The following is a 17736-nucleotide window of genomic DNA, read 5'->3' on the forward strand; positions in this document are numbered from 1 at the left end:
TCCCCGCCCAATAGGGAAGCTGGCAGTCCCGCCTGTTCCGCCGGCTGGCTGAGTCGGGCGACAGGCAGCGTGTCGGCGCGCGCGAGGGGTCTTCTCGCGGTGGGGGAGAGCGCGAGCGAGAGTCCCAACCGTCCCTCCCTCCCCCCTCACAGGCAACGGTGAAGACGCTCAGCTGGGCCCGCGCGGCTTTCGTGAGGGAGGCGGGGTGGGGGGGTGGGGGGTCCGCGTTTCATTCTTCGACGCGTGCCTCTCAGGCGGCAGCTCGGAGGAGGAGGAGGAGGCCCAGCTCGGCTTTTCCCGCCTCAAGTTGTTGCGGCGGCGGCGGCGGCGGCTGCCACGCGGGCCGGGCCGGCTGGAAAGAGAGAGAGAGGCCTGCTGCTGCCCGTCGGTGCGTTGCGTGGCTGGGAAGCGACCCTCTGAGGCTGCGTCGGGCTCCGCTTGCCCAGCGCCACCTGCCAGCCCGCTGTGGTTTGGGGGCCGTGGCCGGCGAGCCGCCTGAGGTGGGGTGGGCTGGGCCGCATGCCTTACTGGTTGTGACGGGGCGGGGAGGAAAGCGAAGGTGCTCCCCATGCCCGGTTCGTGAGGCGGCGGGGTGGCTTAAGGTAAATGGGCCGCTCGCTGTTTTCGGCCGCCCGAGGCCGTGAGGGAGGGCAGCCGGCGAGCCGAGCCCTTTCTCCGCGTGCGCGCAGGCGCGGTGCTGGCAGGAAAGCGGGCGGTGTTGGCTCGCTCGGCTCCGGGGTTTGCTGTAGGATCCTGCTCTCCTCGCGAGCCGCCAAGTTGTGCTTCTCGCCCGGCCGGTGTGCTGCTCCCTCCGCTCAGCCCTCCCGCCAGCTCGTTTGACTGCCCGGGGAAGCCTCTGCGGCTGCCACTCAGAGCCGAGCACGTCAGGTGGAGCCTTAGCGGGTGCTGAATTTCAATCCGTCCTTTGGGATCCGAGCCGGTTATTTTTAGCACGGCATTTCTAGGGACTTTGCAGAAGCTGCAGCAGCAGCCCAGTCTAGCTGGCTAGGGATTTGTGGTTGCAGGAAGGGTGCCATGCGCAGCCCTGTTGTGCCTGGCTGGTGGCTGGCCCTTGGGCGTCCCAGAGGATATTCTCCTTGCCTTGCTGTTATGTGTAGATGCCATGGCTCCCAAAAAGGTATTGGGCATGTTTTAGAAAGCTGACATGTTCGCCTCGGTTTATGTATCAGAACGCATGTTGCCTTGGGAGTCCTGGAGGTAAGTAAGGGAGTTTGGGATTTAAGTGGCTTCTGTTTTTCATTTCAGATGCCCCCCAAAAAGGGAGGTGATGGACTCAAGCCACATCCAATCGTTGGAAGATTCGGGACAACCCTGAAAATTGGCATTGTTGGCTTGCCAAATGTTGGGTAGGTGATTCAAGGGGGATAAACTTTGCTTAGTCATCCTAAAGATAGTAGGCCCTCCTGAATAAATTAGTGTTATGCTGCAGTATGAACACTGTGAAATATTGGTTGAGATTAGCATTTATGCTTATAAGTTCATGCTTATGTTTTACTTAAATTAGATCATTTTTGAACAAAAGGTGTTTTGAGTTGCTGTTTGAAAAAAGATATATTCTCCTGAACTGGGCTTAATGAATAGATTGATAGATAACTGATAAGAAATGAAATTATTTTAATGAATGGAAATACCTTTATAAATAATTGAATTTTCTCTACAAACATTTTAAACTTAATTATCCAACAGTTGATTTTTATTGTGATGTTATTTTGCCTGTAAATTATCTGGAAAGGAATAGTTATTTTTATTGGAAATATGTGTAAAAGAACACAAGTCTTTGATTCATATAGGCACTTTTCGTTAGACCAGCTTCCTTGGATTGTTTAAAGATGTGAGGAAATTTAAACATTTACTATTAAAAGCAATGCTGCACTGAAAGCACACTAGCTGACAGCTTCTAACCTATTTATGGCTGATACATGCAGAATAATAATAATAATAATAATAATAATTTATTTATACCCCCCATCTGACTGTATGGATACAGCAGGTGGAGAGATGAAGGTAAAGAACCTTGTCAGACTGTCAACTTTTTTTCTGTTTAGTTAGGTATTTAAACTCTACTTGATAAAGGTAATTATACTATGCAGAAAGAAGGGGCACAGTTAATCTAGAAACTTTCTTTTGGGGTCTGTCTCTTTCAGTATTTAGTTCCAACAGTGTACTAGATGTTCTGAAGAATTGGTGCTGTGGCCTCTCTCTAGAGCTTGTGAAGTCTGAGAAGAACTGACAGATACATATTGGGGAATAGTAGTGGAGAGAGGTGTAGCAATAGTAATATAGGAATATATGTTGGTGTGGTTCACAAACAGAAAGGAGACCTGTTTTGGAAATGGAGCAGTATAGCTGAAATTGTGGGAATAGTACTGGAAGGTGGAGACAGCATTTAAAGTTGTTTGTAAATAGAATTATGATGGGTTAAGATGTAAGAGACACGGAGATACATAAGAATTTTGCCACTGATTTCTGTGATAAGAGATGCTGTCATGAGATATTGATGAAATAGTGGTCACAAATTGTATTGTGGGTACATTATTGCACTTCAGGTCTTCAAATAAGTGCTTTGAGTTAGAAACCAATGTGACCTAAAACACACTCATCTTTGGTAGAAGTTTTTGCTGATCTGCCAGTTTTGTTAAGAGTAAATAGGCTGACTTCGCTTTTACCTAAGCTTCTTTCAGATTATGCCATAGATGCCATAATGATGCATTAGACCAAAATGTTGGAATTGTTTCAGCAAAAGCAACATTTTTTTTTAAAAAAAAAAAGTTTCAGCATGAATAACTGTTTCCCAGAAAGAAAGAAAACTTGGAAGAGGCCCTATAACTGGGAAGTTACAGTGGCAGATGGGTATTGGTTTCATGTTTGTGGGCTTCTCAGAAGCGTGTGATGGATTGCTGAGGGAAGCAGGATGCTGGACTAAATGGAGCTTCTGTATGATTGAATAGGGCACTTGTGATAACCAAAGCCTGAACATGAGCTGTCCAAATCTAGAAAGTCTTTACAGTGGGTAAGAATTTGAAATGTAACTTTAAAGAATTGCAACTTTGGAGGGATTCCAGTGGAAACCTGGAAAGACTTAGATGTTTCCCATGCTGTCTGTGCAAAAATAATGCAAAGGTATAGGCGGCATTAAAAATATAAAAGGACACGCCCAGCATCCAACACAAATGTACACTATATAATGTTGCACATGTGGTGTTATTGGGAAGCTGATCTCAAATTTTGCAACATTTTCTTTTTTAAAGGAAATCTACCTTTTTCAATGTATTAACCAAGAGTCAAGCTGCAGCAGAGAACTTTCCTTTCTGCACTATTGATCCAAATGAGAGCAGAGTACCTGTACCAGATGAAAGATTTGATTTCCTTTGCCAGTACCACAAGCCTCCAAGGTTAGTACCACACATGTTATCAGTTGGTTGTTTCTACATAAAGAAATAAACTTCCCAATAAGCAATATTTTCACAAAATCCATTTCTAAGTATTTAAGTGTTTTGAAGTTGTGTTGTTTGGTTTTTTAAAAAAGGATTGCTTTTGAACAAGAATCTAGTGAGAGGACCTCATAGTTTGAAAATAGGAATTCTTCAGGCAACTTGAAATAATCTTGCAAGCAAGGCAACATGCCTGAACTTTCTTATTAGCCTGCTTGTTCATACATGTGAAAGCCATTGTGGCACATGAACATCTGAAAAGAGTGGGGAAAGGACTGTGTTTCCATCTACAAAATTCTCCTTACCTGGATATTATTCGTATTTACCACATACAAGTGGCTGCTTAGATGTCTGCCTTTAAAGCAGATCACATAAAAAGCTTCACTATTGCCTATTTTCTTCATACCCTCATATCTAAGGCAGAGTTAACAGTGAACCAAGAAATTAAAACCACAATTTGTTCCTTTAGTTTTAAACACTAAAGCTAAATTCTTTCCAACTTCTAATTGCATTTGCCCCTGATATTTGGAGCATCAATTCCCACCACTTTCCCACTGCTGTCATATGAGCTGATGGGCCTTCTGGGATCAAACAAACTTCTCTCCCATGGAACTAATTCTTGTAGAGTCCTCTGCTTGTGACCTATCTCCTTCTATCACCATTCTGTATAGTGTAGCATATTCTTAGGATGCATTGCAGGGGGAAGTTCTTCTGCAGTTGGTGGGACTTGTTTCTGAGTAAACAGGCTTCACAACTGTATTGTTTAAAAAAGCTATGTTGAGCTCCTGGCTCTTTTAATCTGATAGTCTGTTAAATCATTTTTGTTAGTAAGAAGTTAGTTTGTTGTATATTCCAAGCTTTAATGGAGTTAAGGCATGCTAACGTGAATATAATGTCTGTAAAGATTTAGTAAATATCCTATTTTTCCAAAGGACATTCTTTTAGTTGAAGATCATTAGTAAAGAACAAGAAATTCCAGTTTTTATAATCATACATAGATAACTTTTTTTGGTGTCTAAACATTTTGATGTGTTTTCAGTTTTTGTTTTGGTTGTGGGTAAGAATGCATTCCAAAGTTTATACAAGAATATACAGTATGTGAAGTATTGTCTGATGTCTCCTTTGTGAACTAAGACTCTTTAACATAAGTGTGGGGAATGTCAGGCCTGGGAGTCAAATTTGGCTCTTCAGTACTCTCTCTCTGGCTCTTGGGATGCCTCACTGGCTCTGCTGTGTGTCTTCCTTGAGTGCTTGTGCTGTGCTGTGTATTTGAATTGTGATAATGTGTCTTGCTTGTCTGCAAGCTGTGATGTGTTTGGAAATTGTCTGCATGGTATGATGTGTTTGGAAATTATTATTTTTTAAATTTTTTATTATTAAATTTTATTGAGTACAAAAAAGAAAAAATATACAAGTAACCAACTACAAAAAGATAAAGAAAAGTACATGTGTTTGGAAATTATTTGTTTTAGGTGTATGGCCCTAAAATATTAAACAAACAATAAAAAACCCAAATCTGATCTACTGTACAAAGACAAGAGTTCACCCCCCCTTTTTTTTTTGTTTCTCTGGTCCTGCCCACTGTTAAGGCATGATAGCTCAGTTGGTAGAGTATGAGACTCTTAAATCTCCAGGTTGTGGATTCGAGCCCCATATTGGGCAAAAGTTTCCTGCTTTGCAGGGTTGAACTACAAGACCCTGGTGGTCCCTTTCAGTTCTACAGTTCTATGATTCTGTGAGGCACTGTGGCTCCTGCCTGAAAAACATTCCCCACCCTAATACTTAAGTCATGAGCTAAAGTTTCTGACTTTAAATAACCATTTAGGTATTACCTTGAAGATTTCATGATCATGCTATTAAGCCCAGGAGCTTAACATACTCAAAATGCCCCTTTCTTCAGGAGGAATTTTCTATCCTTTTTTTAAGTTGTCCCACCCTAAAGGCAAACTAAATCATAACTATTTATGATTTAAGTTAATACTTAGCAAAATGGCATTAGAAATATAATTCAGATTTTTATTAACCTGTAAGTACTTGGGTTATTGCTATTGTGTTGCAAAACATGTTAGATATAGTGCATAGTTTAGCTATATGTCAGCAATATTAAATATTTATATGAACTACTTATCTTGTACTTTTCTTTAGGAAATGAATGTTTGCCAAGTAGAAGTCTGATTAAAATCAATTCTATATATAAAGTGCTGGTTTTAAGCTTTAAAGCAAGGGTTGCTAACCTGAGGCCATCCAGATCTTGTTGCCATGCTGAGTGGGAGCTGTAGTCCAGTTACATCTGGAGGACCACAGGTTATGCACTCTTGTTTTAAAGCTTTAAATGGCGTGGAGCAAGGTTACCTGAAATAATTGGTTTTTCCTATATATACCTATTTGAAGCTTAACATCTTCCTCAGAAACCCTTGTCTAAGTGCCATCCAAGATGAGGCAGGTAATCACCAGGGAGAGACCTCTTTGGTAGTAGCCCAATTATGGAAAGTTTTCTCATACAGGTTTGCTTGATGGCACCTTTGTAGTCTTTTTGGAACTGGAGGAAGAGTTTTAAAACCACACACAACAACTTAACATATTATTATCTGATTATCTTATATTTAAAATCTTAATTGTGCTTTTAGTTTAAAATCATTTTTAATGTATTATAAGTTTTTGTTTTGTATTTGTTTTGTAAGTCAGCCAGGCAACCTATGTTAGGGAGCGGCTATTTAAGTTCCATTGGAATAAGATTTATCCTTGCTGGTGGAAGTTTCAAAGACTGGGAAGGCCTTTTTAGGGTGGCTTACATAGAAAGGATAATTCCAATATAATACAATCAAACTTAAAAAATGATTAAAACATTTCAAAAGCCAGCACACACCTATCTAAAACAAAATATCAAGCAAACTATTAGTTTGAAACTAGCAATAATATAAAACCCTAAAATGATTAGCACAAAGTAGCTCAGAATAAATAGGTTTTAAAAGCTTGTTCAATAGCCAGCATCAAAGGGGTTAAACATATGTACCTTGGGAGGGATTTGTAATCTAGGATTTGTAATCTAGGAGTCATATACTTCCTATAAGTGGCTTTTTAAAAATAAAGGCCTTACCACCACCTCTTTAGGCCTAGTGGAAAATTTCCCTCTTCTTGAGAGGCATTGACCACTTCCATTATTTTAGTAGCTGCTGCAAATAATAATAATAGTTATTATTATTATTTATTTCTTATATCTTATTTGCCAGGAAGGACAAGGGTTGAACGTCCACTAGTGGCCAGAATTGTGGAAACCTTTTTGAAAATATATATTTCTGAGTTTTGACACCAGTCATTTTTAGAATAGTGCCATAAAATTATCTATCATTAGAAATATAATTTAATGCATAATATAATGCAATAAACTGTTGAATTCTCTTTATTCTAGTACACAGAAAACCATGATAAAGGGTATCTCATAACTTCTCACCATTTCTGTTAGTACTTAGTGTGGAAACCTTTTGCTGCAGTTACAGCCCTACAACGGCATCCCATTGAGTGAACCAAAGATTTTAGTTCATCAGGTGTTATAACGTGTAACCAAGATTGTATGATTGCTTCTATCAATTGTGCTCTATTCCTTGCTTGCTTCTGACTGACAGGTTTCTTTAATCGGCTCTACAGATTTTCTTTTGGATTCAGGTCAGGGCTACTACATCGCTTTCTAGGTGACCAGTCAACTCTTTTCACTCTGTTTGTCATTGGTCAATTTTTAGTTAAAGAAATCCCCTTCATGTTACATAAAGCAGTTGTGCTTTCTTTTTCTGATTATTGGACTATAACTTTTAATAGAATAAAGATAATTTGACAGAGTTTGTTGCATTATATTCTGCATTAAAATTTCTTTCTAATGATACAAAAATTTTATAGTATTATTATAAAAAAGATGGATGTTATGAGCCATCAGACCTTAGAAATGCAACTTTTTCTAAAGGTTTCCACAATTTTGGCCACAAGTATGCATGTGGTAAGCCTCAATTCTTAAAGAGTCCTTTCCACAACTTTAGGATCTGCAAATTGAAAAGTCTACAACAGGAAATATTGAAGTTACAAGGGGTGTATGTTTTCTTTATTACTAGTTTCAGCTGTTCACTTAAAACTGCATATAGGTGTTCAGAGTACAGGGTGGGTGGCTAATTTGTGGCCCTCCGGGTATTTCTGGACTCCAGCTTGGATCAGCCCTAGCTGGCATGATCAGTAACCAGGGATGATGGAGGATATAGATGGAGGATATATAGGACTATATGATGTATAGGGAAGTTTTTAATGGTTGGTGTTTTTCTGTGGTTTTGTATGTGTTGTAAGCAGCCCAGAGTGGCTCGGGAAACCCAGCCAGTTGGGTGGGGTATAAATAATAAAATTATTATTATTAGTCCATCAACAACGGGAGGGTCACATGTTCCCCAGCCCAGCATAGATTTTTCTGGGTGTGTGTGCTCTGAAGATACTTGCAGATATGTGGTAATATTGAACTATGTTTCTAATTACAAAAATCTTAAATTATCTTTCAGCAAAATTCCAGCCTTTCTGAATGTAGTGGATATTGCTGGCCTTGTGAAAGGAGCCCATGCTGGACAGGGACTAGGAAATGCCTTTTTGTCACACATTAGCGCCTGTGATGGAATCTTTCATCTACTGCGTATGTAAACTTACTTTTGAAATTTTTTTATATTATTTAAGGATGTGGCTTGCCTAAGAACTGGGGCCTCAAAAGACAAGCTACTAAAGCCATATTAAATGTGCATCTGCTACGATTAAGTCATAAAAATATGATAACCTTACTCCACCGTGGTATTCTGAGGAGAACACAGTACAGTGGTACCTCAGGTTACATACGTTTCAGGTTACATACGCTTCAGGTTACAGACTCGGCTAACCCATAAATAGTACCTTGGGTTAAGAACTTTGCTTCAGGATGAGAACAGAAATCGTGCTCCTGCGGCACGGCAGCAGCAGGAGGCCCCATTAGCTAAAGTGGTGCTTCTGGTTAAGAACAGTTTCAGGTTAAAAACGGACCTCCGGAACGAATTAAGTACTTAACCTGAGGTACCACTGTAGAGGCTTCTGCTGAAGAAAGGGGTGGGTGAAACTCATTTTTTGGCTGTTTTCCCCTTGAAGCCACCCTCTCCCCAGCCATTTCCTATACTATTCTATAGGGTCCCCAGTCCACCCAAGCAGATTTTAGGGGCTCAGGAGGATATAGGTAAAAGAGAGTATCAGCAAAAATAACCCACCCTCTAGCAGCTGAAATGTCTTGTTAGTGGAGTTTCAGTGCTGAAAAATATGGACCCAATCCTGTGTTTCCATTGTAATGTGTGGCTTTGCCCAAAAATACTTTGCATTTAGTACATCATGAAGAATAATTTATTTCAGAGATACTGAATTGTATTTTTCATAACATTTCAAAATGCTGAGCAAGGTAACAGTATTTATTTAAGATGTGAAGGAAATAAGCAGCTATCTTATCTTTAAAAGACATCTGAAGGCAGCCCTGTTTAGGGAAGTTTTTGATATTTAATGCTGTATTGTTTTTAACACTCATTGGAAGCCGCCCAGAGTGGCTGGGGAAACTCAGCCAGGTGGGCGGGGTATAAATAATAAATTATTATTATTATTATTATTATTATTATTTATTAAGGTATAGGACCAGGGAATTATTATTTAACCATAAAGAATAAATTTTTCATCCAGTCTAAATACTTTGAGGCAAAACGTTTCTTATGTCCCAGTGAAACTATCCATTTGATGTTCAAAAGTCAAATCCATTTAGAATAAGTAGCAGGGGCACCGACTTGGGCCCCAGATTCTTGGTGCCCAGCGTTCGTGACATGACGTCATGACATCATGTCCCCTGTGGCCTCAGGACCTATCACTGGAAGTCAGATCCCGAGGTCTCACAAGGCTTCGGACGTGACTTGTGGGTGCTCGGGCCGCCAGGGCCCCCTAGAGATGCTGCCACTGATATTTAGGATAATTTCCCACTGCTATGGATTTGTAGTAGTTTTTTCTTCTTCATTTTGGAAAAGCACTGACTGCCAGAACATTTCTAGTGTAAATATATGCAGATTAAATTTGGTTTTTGTTGCCATTCCCCAAGAGTAGCAAAAACATATTGGTGAATCAAATTTCATTAGGATAATTGTGGTTTGAATGCATTGAGGATCAGAGGTTAGTTCTACTGTAAGGTAAATCTGTAAATAAATCAAATCTATCTACTGATATTGATTATTGGAATTTGGTCTGCTGAGTCAGTTAATATTAAATTACTGAATAGTGCTAGATTGAGTATTCAGCAAATGATATTTCCCATGGGAATAAAAGTTGATATTGTTCTGCTACACAAAGTAAACTTAACAACATACATAGCGAAAAATAATTTTTTCAAGATCAATACACTGTAAAGCAATGGAAAGATAAAATTACTGTCAAGTCTACTCAGCTCTTGTAGTCCTACTTCAGACCTATTTTTAAACAGTTATCTGCTGTTACAAGCAATGCTGAGGTGTAAGTTCAGATATGAAATGGTGGTTACTTTATATCTTATTTTCTCCATGGGAGCCAATGAGACAATATTGGTCTCTTATCCTTTACTGTGGTACCTCTGGTTACAAACGCTTCAGGTTACAAACGCTTCAGGTTACAAGCTCCGCTAACCTGGAAGTAGCTGCTCCTGGTTGCGAACTTTGCCCCAGGATGTGAACGGAAATTGTGCACTGGAGGCTCCTTTAGCAAAAGCGTGCCTCAGGATAAGAACGGTTTCAGCTTATGAACGGATCTCCGGAACAAATTAAGTTCATAACCAGAGGTACCACTGTATTGCATTCTGGTTCTTCCATGAAGTCAAAATGAAGTAGGGGTGTGTGTGTGTGTGTGTATTTCTTTAAACACAACTGAGGGCAACTTGTTTAGTTTGTAAAGGTTTTTTATTTTTTATATAAACTCTGCTCAGTTTCAAGATACATCCAGGAATATGTTTGCACTTCCAACTTAAAAAAATATGTTTTGTAAGACTTGTTTGTTTTACCTCCTGCAAGCTGAGTTTTTGTATAATGTGGTTGCCAAATGGTGACAGCTTACCTAGATGTCCTCTTTGTGGTTAACACACTGTTGTAACAAATCACAATTAGCTGAACGCTACGTATACATTTTTGCTTGAACTTTTGGCAAGTTTTCTTACTTAAAATGTATATCAGTAGTGCAATTTGCCAATACATGCTGTTGGAACTCAAAAATTATGCTTTCATGAATGTGTCACAGCAAAAATAAGCAATGTGCTCTGCATTAAAGGTGATTTGAAAATGCAAAGTGTTGTGAGAGAGATTGGTTGGTTTGACAGTCACTTCAGGAAAAAGCTTCTACAATGACTAAAAGTGTGGGGTGTGCACTGTATTTTCAGTAATCCTGAAACTAAAGTGGGCCACTTCAGATGGATTTGGGGCTTATCCAAGCCGAAGAGGAATCTTTCTTAAGCTCTTTAAACTGAAGAGGGGATCTCCAAAACGTTTTTGAGATTTCTGTGTTAAACTCTGCAGACACAGTGTCTGCAAAACCTGAAACTTTTCTCTCCCAAGCTTGTCATGCAAGGAAAACACTGTCAGGAAGCTCTTTTGTGTCCGACACATCTTGCTTCTTACCAGAGAAAACCAGGATTTAACCAGGTCTCTCCAATAACATTGCTTTAGGGTAGGGAAGTTGAAATAATGGAACATTTTTATTGTCTGTTCTGTGGTCTTTTGCTAGTTTTGCCTAGTGGTGCTTGGTTGGAAAATGCCAAAATATTCAAGTCCTGCCTTTGTGTAGCATGTCCACAAATCCTCTCATGTCAAGCCAGCTTGGCATTTAGTTTTTGTGACTTTGGATGGCAGTTCATCAGAACGCAAGCCCGAAGCTGTTCATTTTATGCATCAGAACTCCTTAGCCCTTACACCCAGCCTTCTTAAAATTTGCAAGTTATTTTCCCAGGAGCACATATTCATAAGAAAGTTGTTGCCCACAAAACTAGAGGGAGGGCAGCAAATCCCTTTAAGTTCACCCATGCCAACAAAGTCAACTTTAAAGGTGCCTAGCACAAAAACTGCCATATACCAATCTGTAATTTGGCAGATTTCTTACTTAGGGACATCTCTGTCATGTATGCTCTTTTATACAAGTTGCTCATAGAAGAATAGGGGAGCGTAAGTGAATCCTTTTAAAAATCACTCCCCAACTGTAAAGGCTAGCCTTTCAGGAAAGCCACTGCAATTTTCCTTCTGAAATTTGGCAGGACTCAACCTCTCAGAAGGGACAAACAAACCTGCAAATTTAATCCAATTCACTCCCCCAAATTTTTTAAAGACAGTTCCTTTAAAAAATAAATTCTAAAGGTGACCAGCCACCAACCCTCTGGACCTATTTGTCTGTAATTTTGCAGACTTTATTTAGTCAAGTGGGGCAACTTTGCATGAAAATTTCATCCAGTTCTGTCGAAAGGGACTTGGATGTAGCATCTGCAACATCTTCCTTTTTTTCAAACTCTGTATTCCCCAGGCACATTGTATTTTTATGTTCTCAAAGTAGAAATCATCCCTGCTGATAGATATTGCTGGAAGCTGCTTGCAGCAGAGGAGAGACGTATGATGATATCACTTAGCCACACTCCATTGCACCACCATTTTAGTGAACAAAGCAAGAGCCACATCTCATCCCCTCAGCATGTGTGGCTTTCCTTTGCCAATTATAGTAGTACTGTTTGTGCAGCTCTATTTACGCTGTGACACTTTAGCACATCTCTGAAAACTTGTAACTTTAGGTGTCACATGCATTTTGAGATGAATTTAAAATCGCAGAAGTGTCAACGTATAATGCTTCATTCAGGTAGGATATATTTTTATTCATTAATGCAGGGGTGTCTAATCTTTGGCCTGAGGCCTCTGAAACATATTTATCTTCCCTCCACCCCAAGAAAAAGCAGGCACAGTATTGGGCATGAAGAGAGGTAAATTTGGGTTCTGTGTGGTGCATGTGCAGGAGTGTGGGGTGCCCACATCTACGTTTAGCCATACTTACCCCTAGAAGGCTGGCAAAGAGTGAGCGCTATCTTAACGACTCTTGATTTAAGGACTGTAAATCTTCCATTATACATGCCTAGACACTGTTCTGAAACTGTCATTATTAGTTAAAATCTTCTATCTCCTTTTTAGCTTCTGAAGGCTTAGACTTGGCCAATACCTTGCCTTCAAACAGCTTTTGATTGATACAGACCAATACCTATTCAGTAGATTACATAGATAACAATGGCAGGGACTGAAATGGATGCAGGGGGTATGCTGTACAAGCACTGGAACCTTTCAGTTTCGCCTTATGCTATCCATAAAGCTTCTCCTGAAGGTTGCAGAGCTTCTAGAATGAGATTTAATGTGGTATAATGATATTTTTGGAAATGAAAATGAGCAACTCCTCCCCTCCTCTGTGTGTGTGTAAATAGTAGTGGCTGGTTCGGCAGCATGGGCAGGGCAAGCATTGCTCACCTGGCTTCCCATTGCTGGCAGGAGTGTCATATTGGCTCTGCTTTTGCTTCCACACTGCATTAAAGTACAGTGGTGCCCCGCAAGACGAATGCCTCGCAAGACGGAAAACTCGCTAGACGAAAGAGTTTTCCGTTTTGGAGGTGCTTCGCAAAACGAATTTCCCTATGGGCTTGCTTCGCAAGACGAAAATGACTTGTGAGTTCCTGCGGTTTTTTCCCTCCCCCCTTTTTTCTAAGCCGCTTATCCGCTTATCTGCTAAGCCGATAAGCCGCTAAAAACCGCTAATAGCGCTAATCCTTGAAGCCGTCAATGGGCTTGCTTCGCAAGACGAAAAAACCGCTAGACGAAGAGACTCGCGGAACGGATTCTTTTCGTCTTGCGAGGCACCACTGTACTCCTTGCTGCACCCCTCCTTTTCTTGCTCTTGGTAACTAGCAGCAGAGAGGAGAGGGTTTGTTGCGGTTGTTTCTGGTTGTTCACATCACTTTTAAGTTTAGCATGATGTCTCTGCATGGCCCATGTGTCTTAAATATTTGTGGCCAAGAAATGTTGCAACTTTTACATTACAGTTTAACACGCGATTTAGTTTTGCATCTTACATGGTTCTGTTTGTTTGGGGGGCGGGGATGCTTGACTTGAAAGATTGTGTCACTATGAGTATTTTGAATCTACCATTGCAACAGGCTTGTTTTTGGCGAGTCATAGGTAAAGGCTAAGGGTGGCCTGTTTTTAGTATTTTCTAGCTTGTCGCGGTCTTGAGTAACTTCACAAAATGTGAACTTGTATACTGCTGTTTTATTTTAAATTGTGTACTCTGTTTTTAAAGTGGTTAAAACTGCTAGAATGTGTGACCTACAGCACATGGCCAACGTACGTGCTTCATTGTTTCAGAGTGACAGATTCTGGAGATTGAGGACAGATATCTACATGGTCCAGTCTTCCTCAAGCTCAGCCCTCCAGATGTTTTGAGACTACAATTCCTATCATCCCTGGCCACTAGTCCTGCTAGCTAGGGATTATGGGAGTTGTAGACCAAAAACATCTGGAGGACTGAGTTTGAGGAAGCCTGACATAGTCTGTGTTACAGAATTCCTTACCTTTCCCTTCTGCTTTCTGTCGGAATTTTCATCACATTTGCTATTCTAACAGTTCGTGCAAACAGCCTAATGGGCACCCTGTAGATTTTGGCTAAAAGACAGAAGAAGGCATAAAGAGGACCAAACAACTTGGAGAGAAGTGTTTTGGGGTGGGAGTTGTATCCTGAGCATGTAATTTCTCACAATTCAAAATAGGAGTTTATGTCTCATTTTGCGTTTGGTTTTCAGCAACATGAGATTAAAATGTTGTTCCTATATGATGGTTTCTCCTTTTGTTCTTTGGTCCTTAGATGTGGTAGTGATGTGGGTTTTCGGGAAGAAATTGAATTTATTCTTCCCCTTCCCCTGTATAACCTTCTTATGCAAATCAGTAGTTTGCACCAGAATATTTTCAGTTTGCATTGGAAAAAAATTCTGACAAACAATGTACCCACCCAAACACCACAAGCATGTGATCTGAAGTATTTGAAAGGAGGGGAGGAGGAATTAAAGCACATCTGATGTGCCTTTATGTATAATTTTTAATTTGAATATTTGCAAGAAAACAAAGACAATAGCATGTTCTTAACTTACATTGTTTAAAAGTGAGAGTTGGAATCCAAAGGTACACACTAATACATTTCAACAACCCAAAGAACTGTTCATGATATGCTGACTTACATATTTGCTAGGCATAATCCCTTGAAAAACATTAATACAGCTTTGAAACTGTTGTGCTTGCCCAGTACTGTAGTTACAGCTGGCATCTATTAATTGTTACCAATGAACTTGGGGAATTGAATGTTGTTAGTGGAAAAAGAAGGCACGGGAAAGTTTTCTGCTGTACATTCTTGAAAGTTAACTTAAAATATTGCAGTTCTTGGTGAAGAGAAGACTTCATGCAGCTACACTCTTGTTTTACTTTAAAATGCAAGTGAGATTTATTTTAGAAGCTTATATTCTGTTACTTTTCAAAAAAAAACTTGGAAGTGGCATTTAACAATAAAATATGCATACAGTTTGCACTTTAGTCATAAATCTTGTCAAATTGAGTGTACAGCACTATATTCTTTGTGTGAATTTGATGATATCACTCTGTTCTAGCCTAGCTTAGCCTAGCTTTGGGACCAAGATTGTTCTAAGCACCTCTGATCTATTTACACAGCAGATAAATCATAAAAAGCCCATATGTCTGAAGGACAACCATCTCTGGCAATATAGTAGTGACAAGTGGCATACTATTTATAGACAGCATTTGCTAAGTTTCCCAGCAGGGACTTATATATCTGACATTGTAGTCCAGAAACAAGAGAGCTGCCTGCTAAGCAACAATGACAGTTTTTCTTACTATTCCAAACAGTATATCAAGATAATATACTGTACCAAGAAGGTTGAAGAGTAATGTGTTGCCTTACAAAGCTTACTATACTTTTTATGGCTTCTTTTGGAGTGAGTTTTAACTTTTTAATCCAAGCTCCTTGAAACTGAAATGACAAGTCTGCAATTAAAACAACAATCTGGTGAAACAGACCCAAGAAAGACCAGGGGGAAGCTCATCATTCTGTTTCTTATCCACCAAGGATCCATTTTTTTGGGATAAAGGGTAGCATATAAATTTAATAAAAACAAAACATTAAAAATGCCCTGCTCTGTCAGGGTAGTGTGCATCCCACCCTGTTATAATTGAAAGTACAGGGGGCAACCATTTTGCTCGAGGGTTCCGTTCCTGGCCTCCACACACATTGGTGGAGGAAGCCAACCTCACGTTTCCATCTTCTGGGTCCAAAAGGACCTGCATGTCAGCGGCCGCGCGTCAATTGGACATGCACAAAAAGGTCACCCCACCTGTACTGTAAGGGTCCTTCCCTGTCCTTCCTATAGACTTCGTACCCAGAGCTAATTGTGCCCCACTGATTCTCTCCTGGTTTTATTATAATGCCTAGGAGAATACCTTCTACAAAAAGGTCACCCCACCTGTACTGTAAGGGAAGTACTAATTCTTCAAGAGTCCACATTCTCCCAAAGTCCCACTGAATCACTGAATCTGGCTTTGCACGAAATGTGAACCAGGTCATTCTCTGCTTGCATTTATTTTGCCAAAGTTTGTGTTCCTTTTTGTTCTCATTTGGACCAGATTTTCATTTTCTGAAGGAAGCCTTCTTGCCTTAGCTTCTGACATTCAACTTGTTAACCATGCTAGAAGTTTCATGACCTAGTGAGTATTCTGATCTGTGGTATATGTTCTAGCTGAGCTTCTATTATTGTGGATTTTAATTATCACCCTAAGCATTCTGGGGAGATTTGACCCTCTTGACTTTCCTTTCAACTTCCCTTTTACCAATCCCCTCATTTAAAAAAAAAATTCTCTTTTGAAGTGAAATCTGACTGTACTAGGCTTTGTGAGCAATTACTCACTTATATGTTAAATTTGAAAGCACTATGGTCACTGTTTCTAAACTGCCCACAGCGCTTTTATATTGCACCAGGCCCTGGGCACCACTTAAGTCCAGGGTTGCCTCCCCTTTGGATCAACTCCATGACCAACTGTTCTTGAGCACAGTCATATAGGGTATCTAGAAATTTTATCTTAGTTGTGACGGGAGCAAGCACTTATCCTTTTTTTTGTTTGGGCAGTTGAAGTCATCCATTACTACCACATTTCCTCCTTTGATGCTTTTTTGAATTCATTATCTCAAGACCACTCTAGGCATCTTGGTCATGGGGATGGAAATACACCCTCTTTCCTAAGCTACTCTTGGGACTTGGTGTGCCACTCGCATCTATTCTGTGGTGAAATCTACCCCTTTTGGGATTTTCAGCTCCTTGAACACTATGTCCTCTTTGATGGTGCAGAGTAGCATTGTCTCCAGCATGCCATTCCCTGTCCTTCCTATAGACTTTGTACCCAGAGATAATTGTGCCCCACTGATTCTCTCCTGGTTTTATTATAATGCCTAGGAGAATACGTTCTACTAAAGTGCTCACTCACATTGAATAGTCATGATACCATATGATTTATTTACTTGATTGCACTAGATTTTAGCTTCACACATTTTATATTTCAGCATTAGGTAGCTAATACTTGCATATTCCAGCTCTAAGCTTGATTTTAAATGTCAGTGCTATTGTACTGGTTTCATTTAAATAATTTTGCTTTACTATGTAAGTCTATCAAACTAACATGTTGAGTGTTTGGCTGTTGGAGACTTTGTAGGTGATCTAATAAATCATTTTGTAAAAATGCTGCTCTGAATGGGTTAAAACAGTTCTTTTCAGTGTTTCTTTTTACAAGCCACCTGTTGCCTTCGATGCATAAGTGTATAAATTTGAACAAAGTGCTCATCACTTGTCAGCCATCAGTGGCAGCATAAAAATTACTTGTGGTGCTTGCTTTGCAAGAAGTTCTTTTGTGTTTGTGACACCAGCTTTGTTTTATACAATTAAAGTATTACACGCTAGAATAATCTAAATTGCAGCCACTAAACGGTGATGTAGTTCTTTTTTTTCATAGAGCTGAATTTGTTTACTGATTGTATGCAGCTATTGACTACTGCTTTAACATGACAGGTCCCTTGAAGAAGTGCTTTTCCCCCTGCTAGTACGGAAAGCTTTTCATGCTCATTAAAAAGTTCATTTATTTATGATTAGTCTTTTATTCCCTATATTTTTTTAAAATAGCAA

At 40.0% G+C, this 17736-nt stretch overlaps 1 protein-coding gene across 6 annotated transcripts in view; it reads left to right on the plus strand.

The window, feature by feature from the left end:
* Positions 1–17736, plus strand: part of OLA1 (Obg like ATPase 1) — a 96173-nt gene continuing 78437 nt past the window's right edge. The window contains exons 1-4 of one of the 6 annotated variants that reach the window (XM_079981231.1): positions 1–158; positions 1267–1367; positions 3270–3413; positions 7985–8112. In XM_079981231.1, coding sequence (XP_079837357.1) covers positions 1267–1367; positions 3270–3413; positions 7985–8112 — 373 coding nt within the window. In that variant the 5' untranslated portion in view covers positions 1–158. Of the gene's footprint in view, positions 159–247; positions 389–963; positions 1139–1266; positions 1368–3269; positions 3414–7984; positions 8113–17736 lie in introns of those variants that run through there. The other 5 variants (XM_079981233.1, XM_079981232.1, XM_079981230.1 and 2 more) reach the window with 5 other exon arrangements.

The sequence above is a fragment of the Podarcis cretensis genome, assembly GCF_951804945.1.
Source record: "Podarcis cretensis genome assembly, chromosome: 1".
NCBI classification, from domain to species: Eukaryota; Metazoa; Chordata; class Lepidosauria; order Squamata; family Lacertidae; genus Podarcis; species Podarcis cretensis.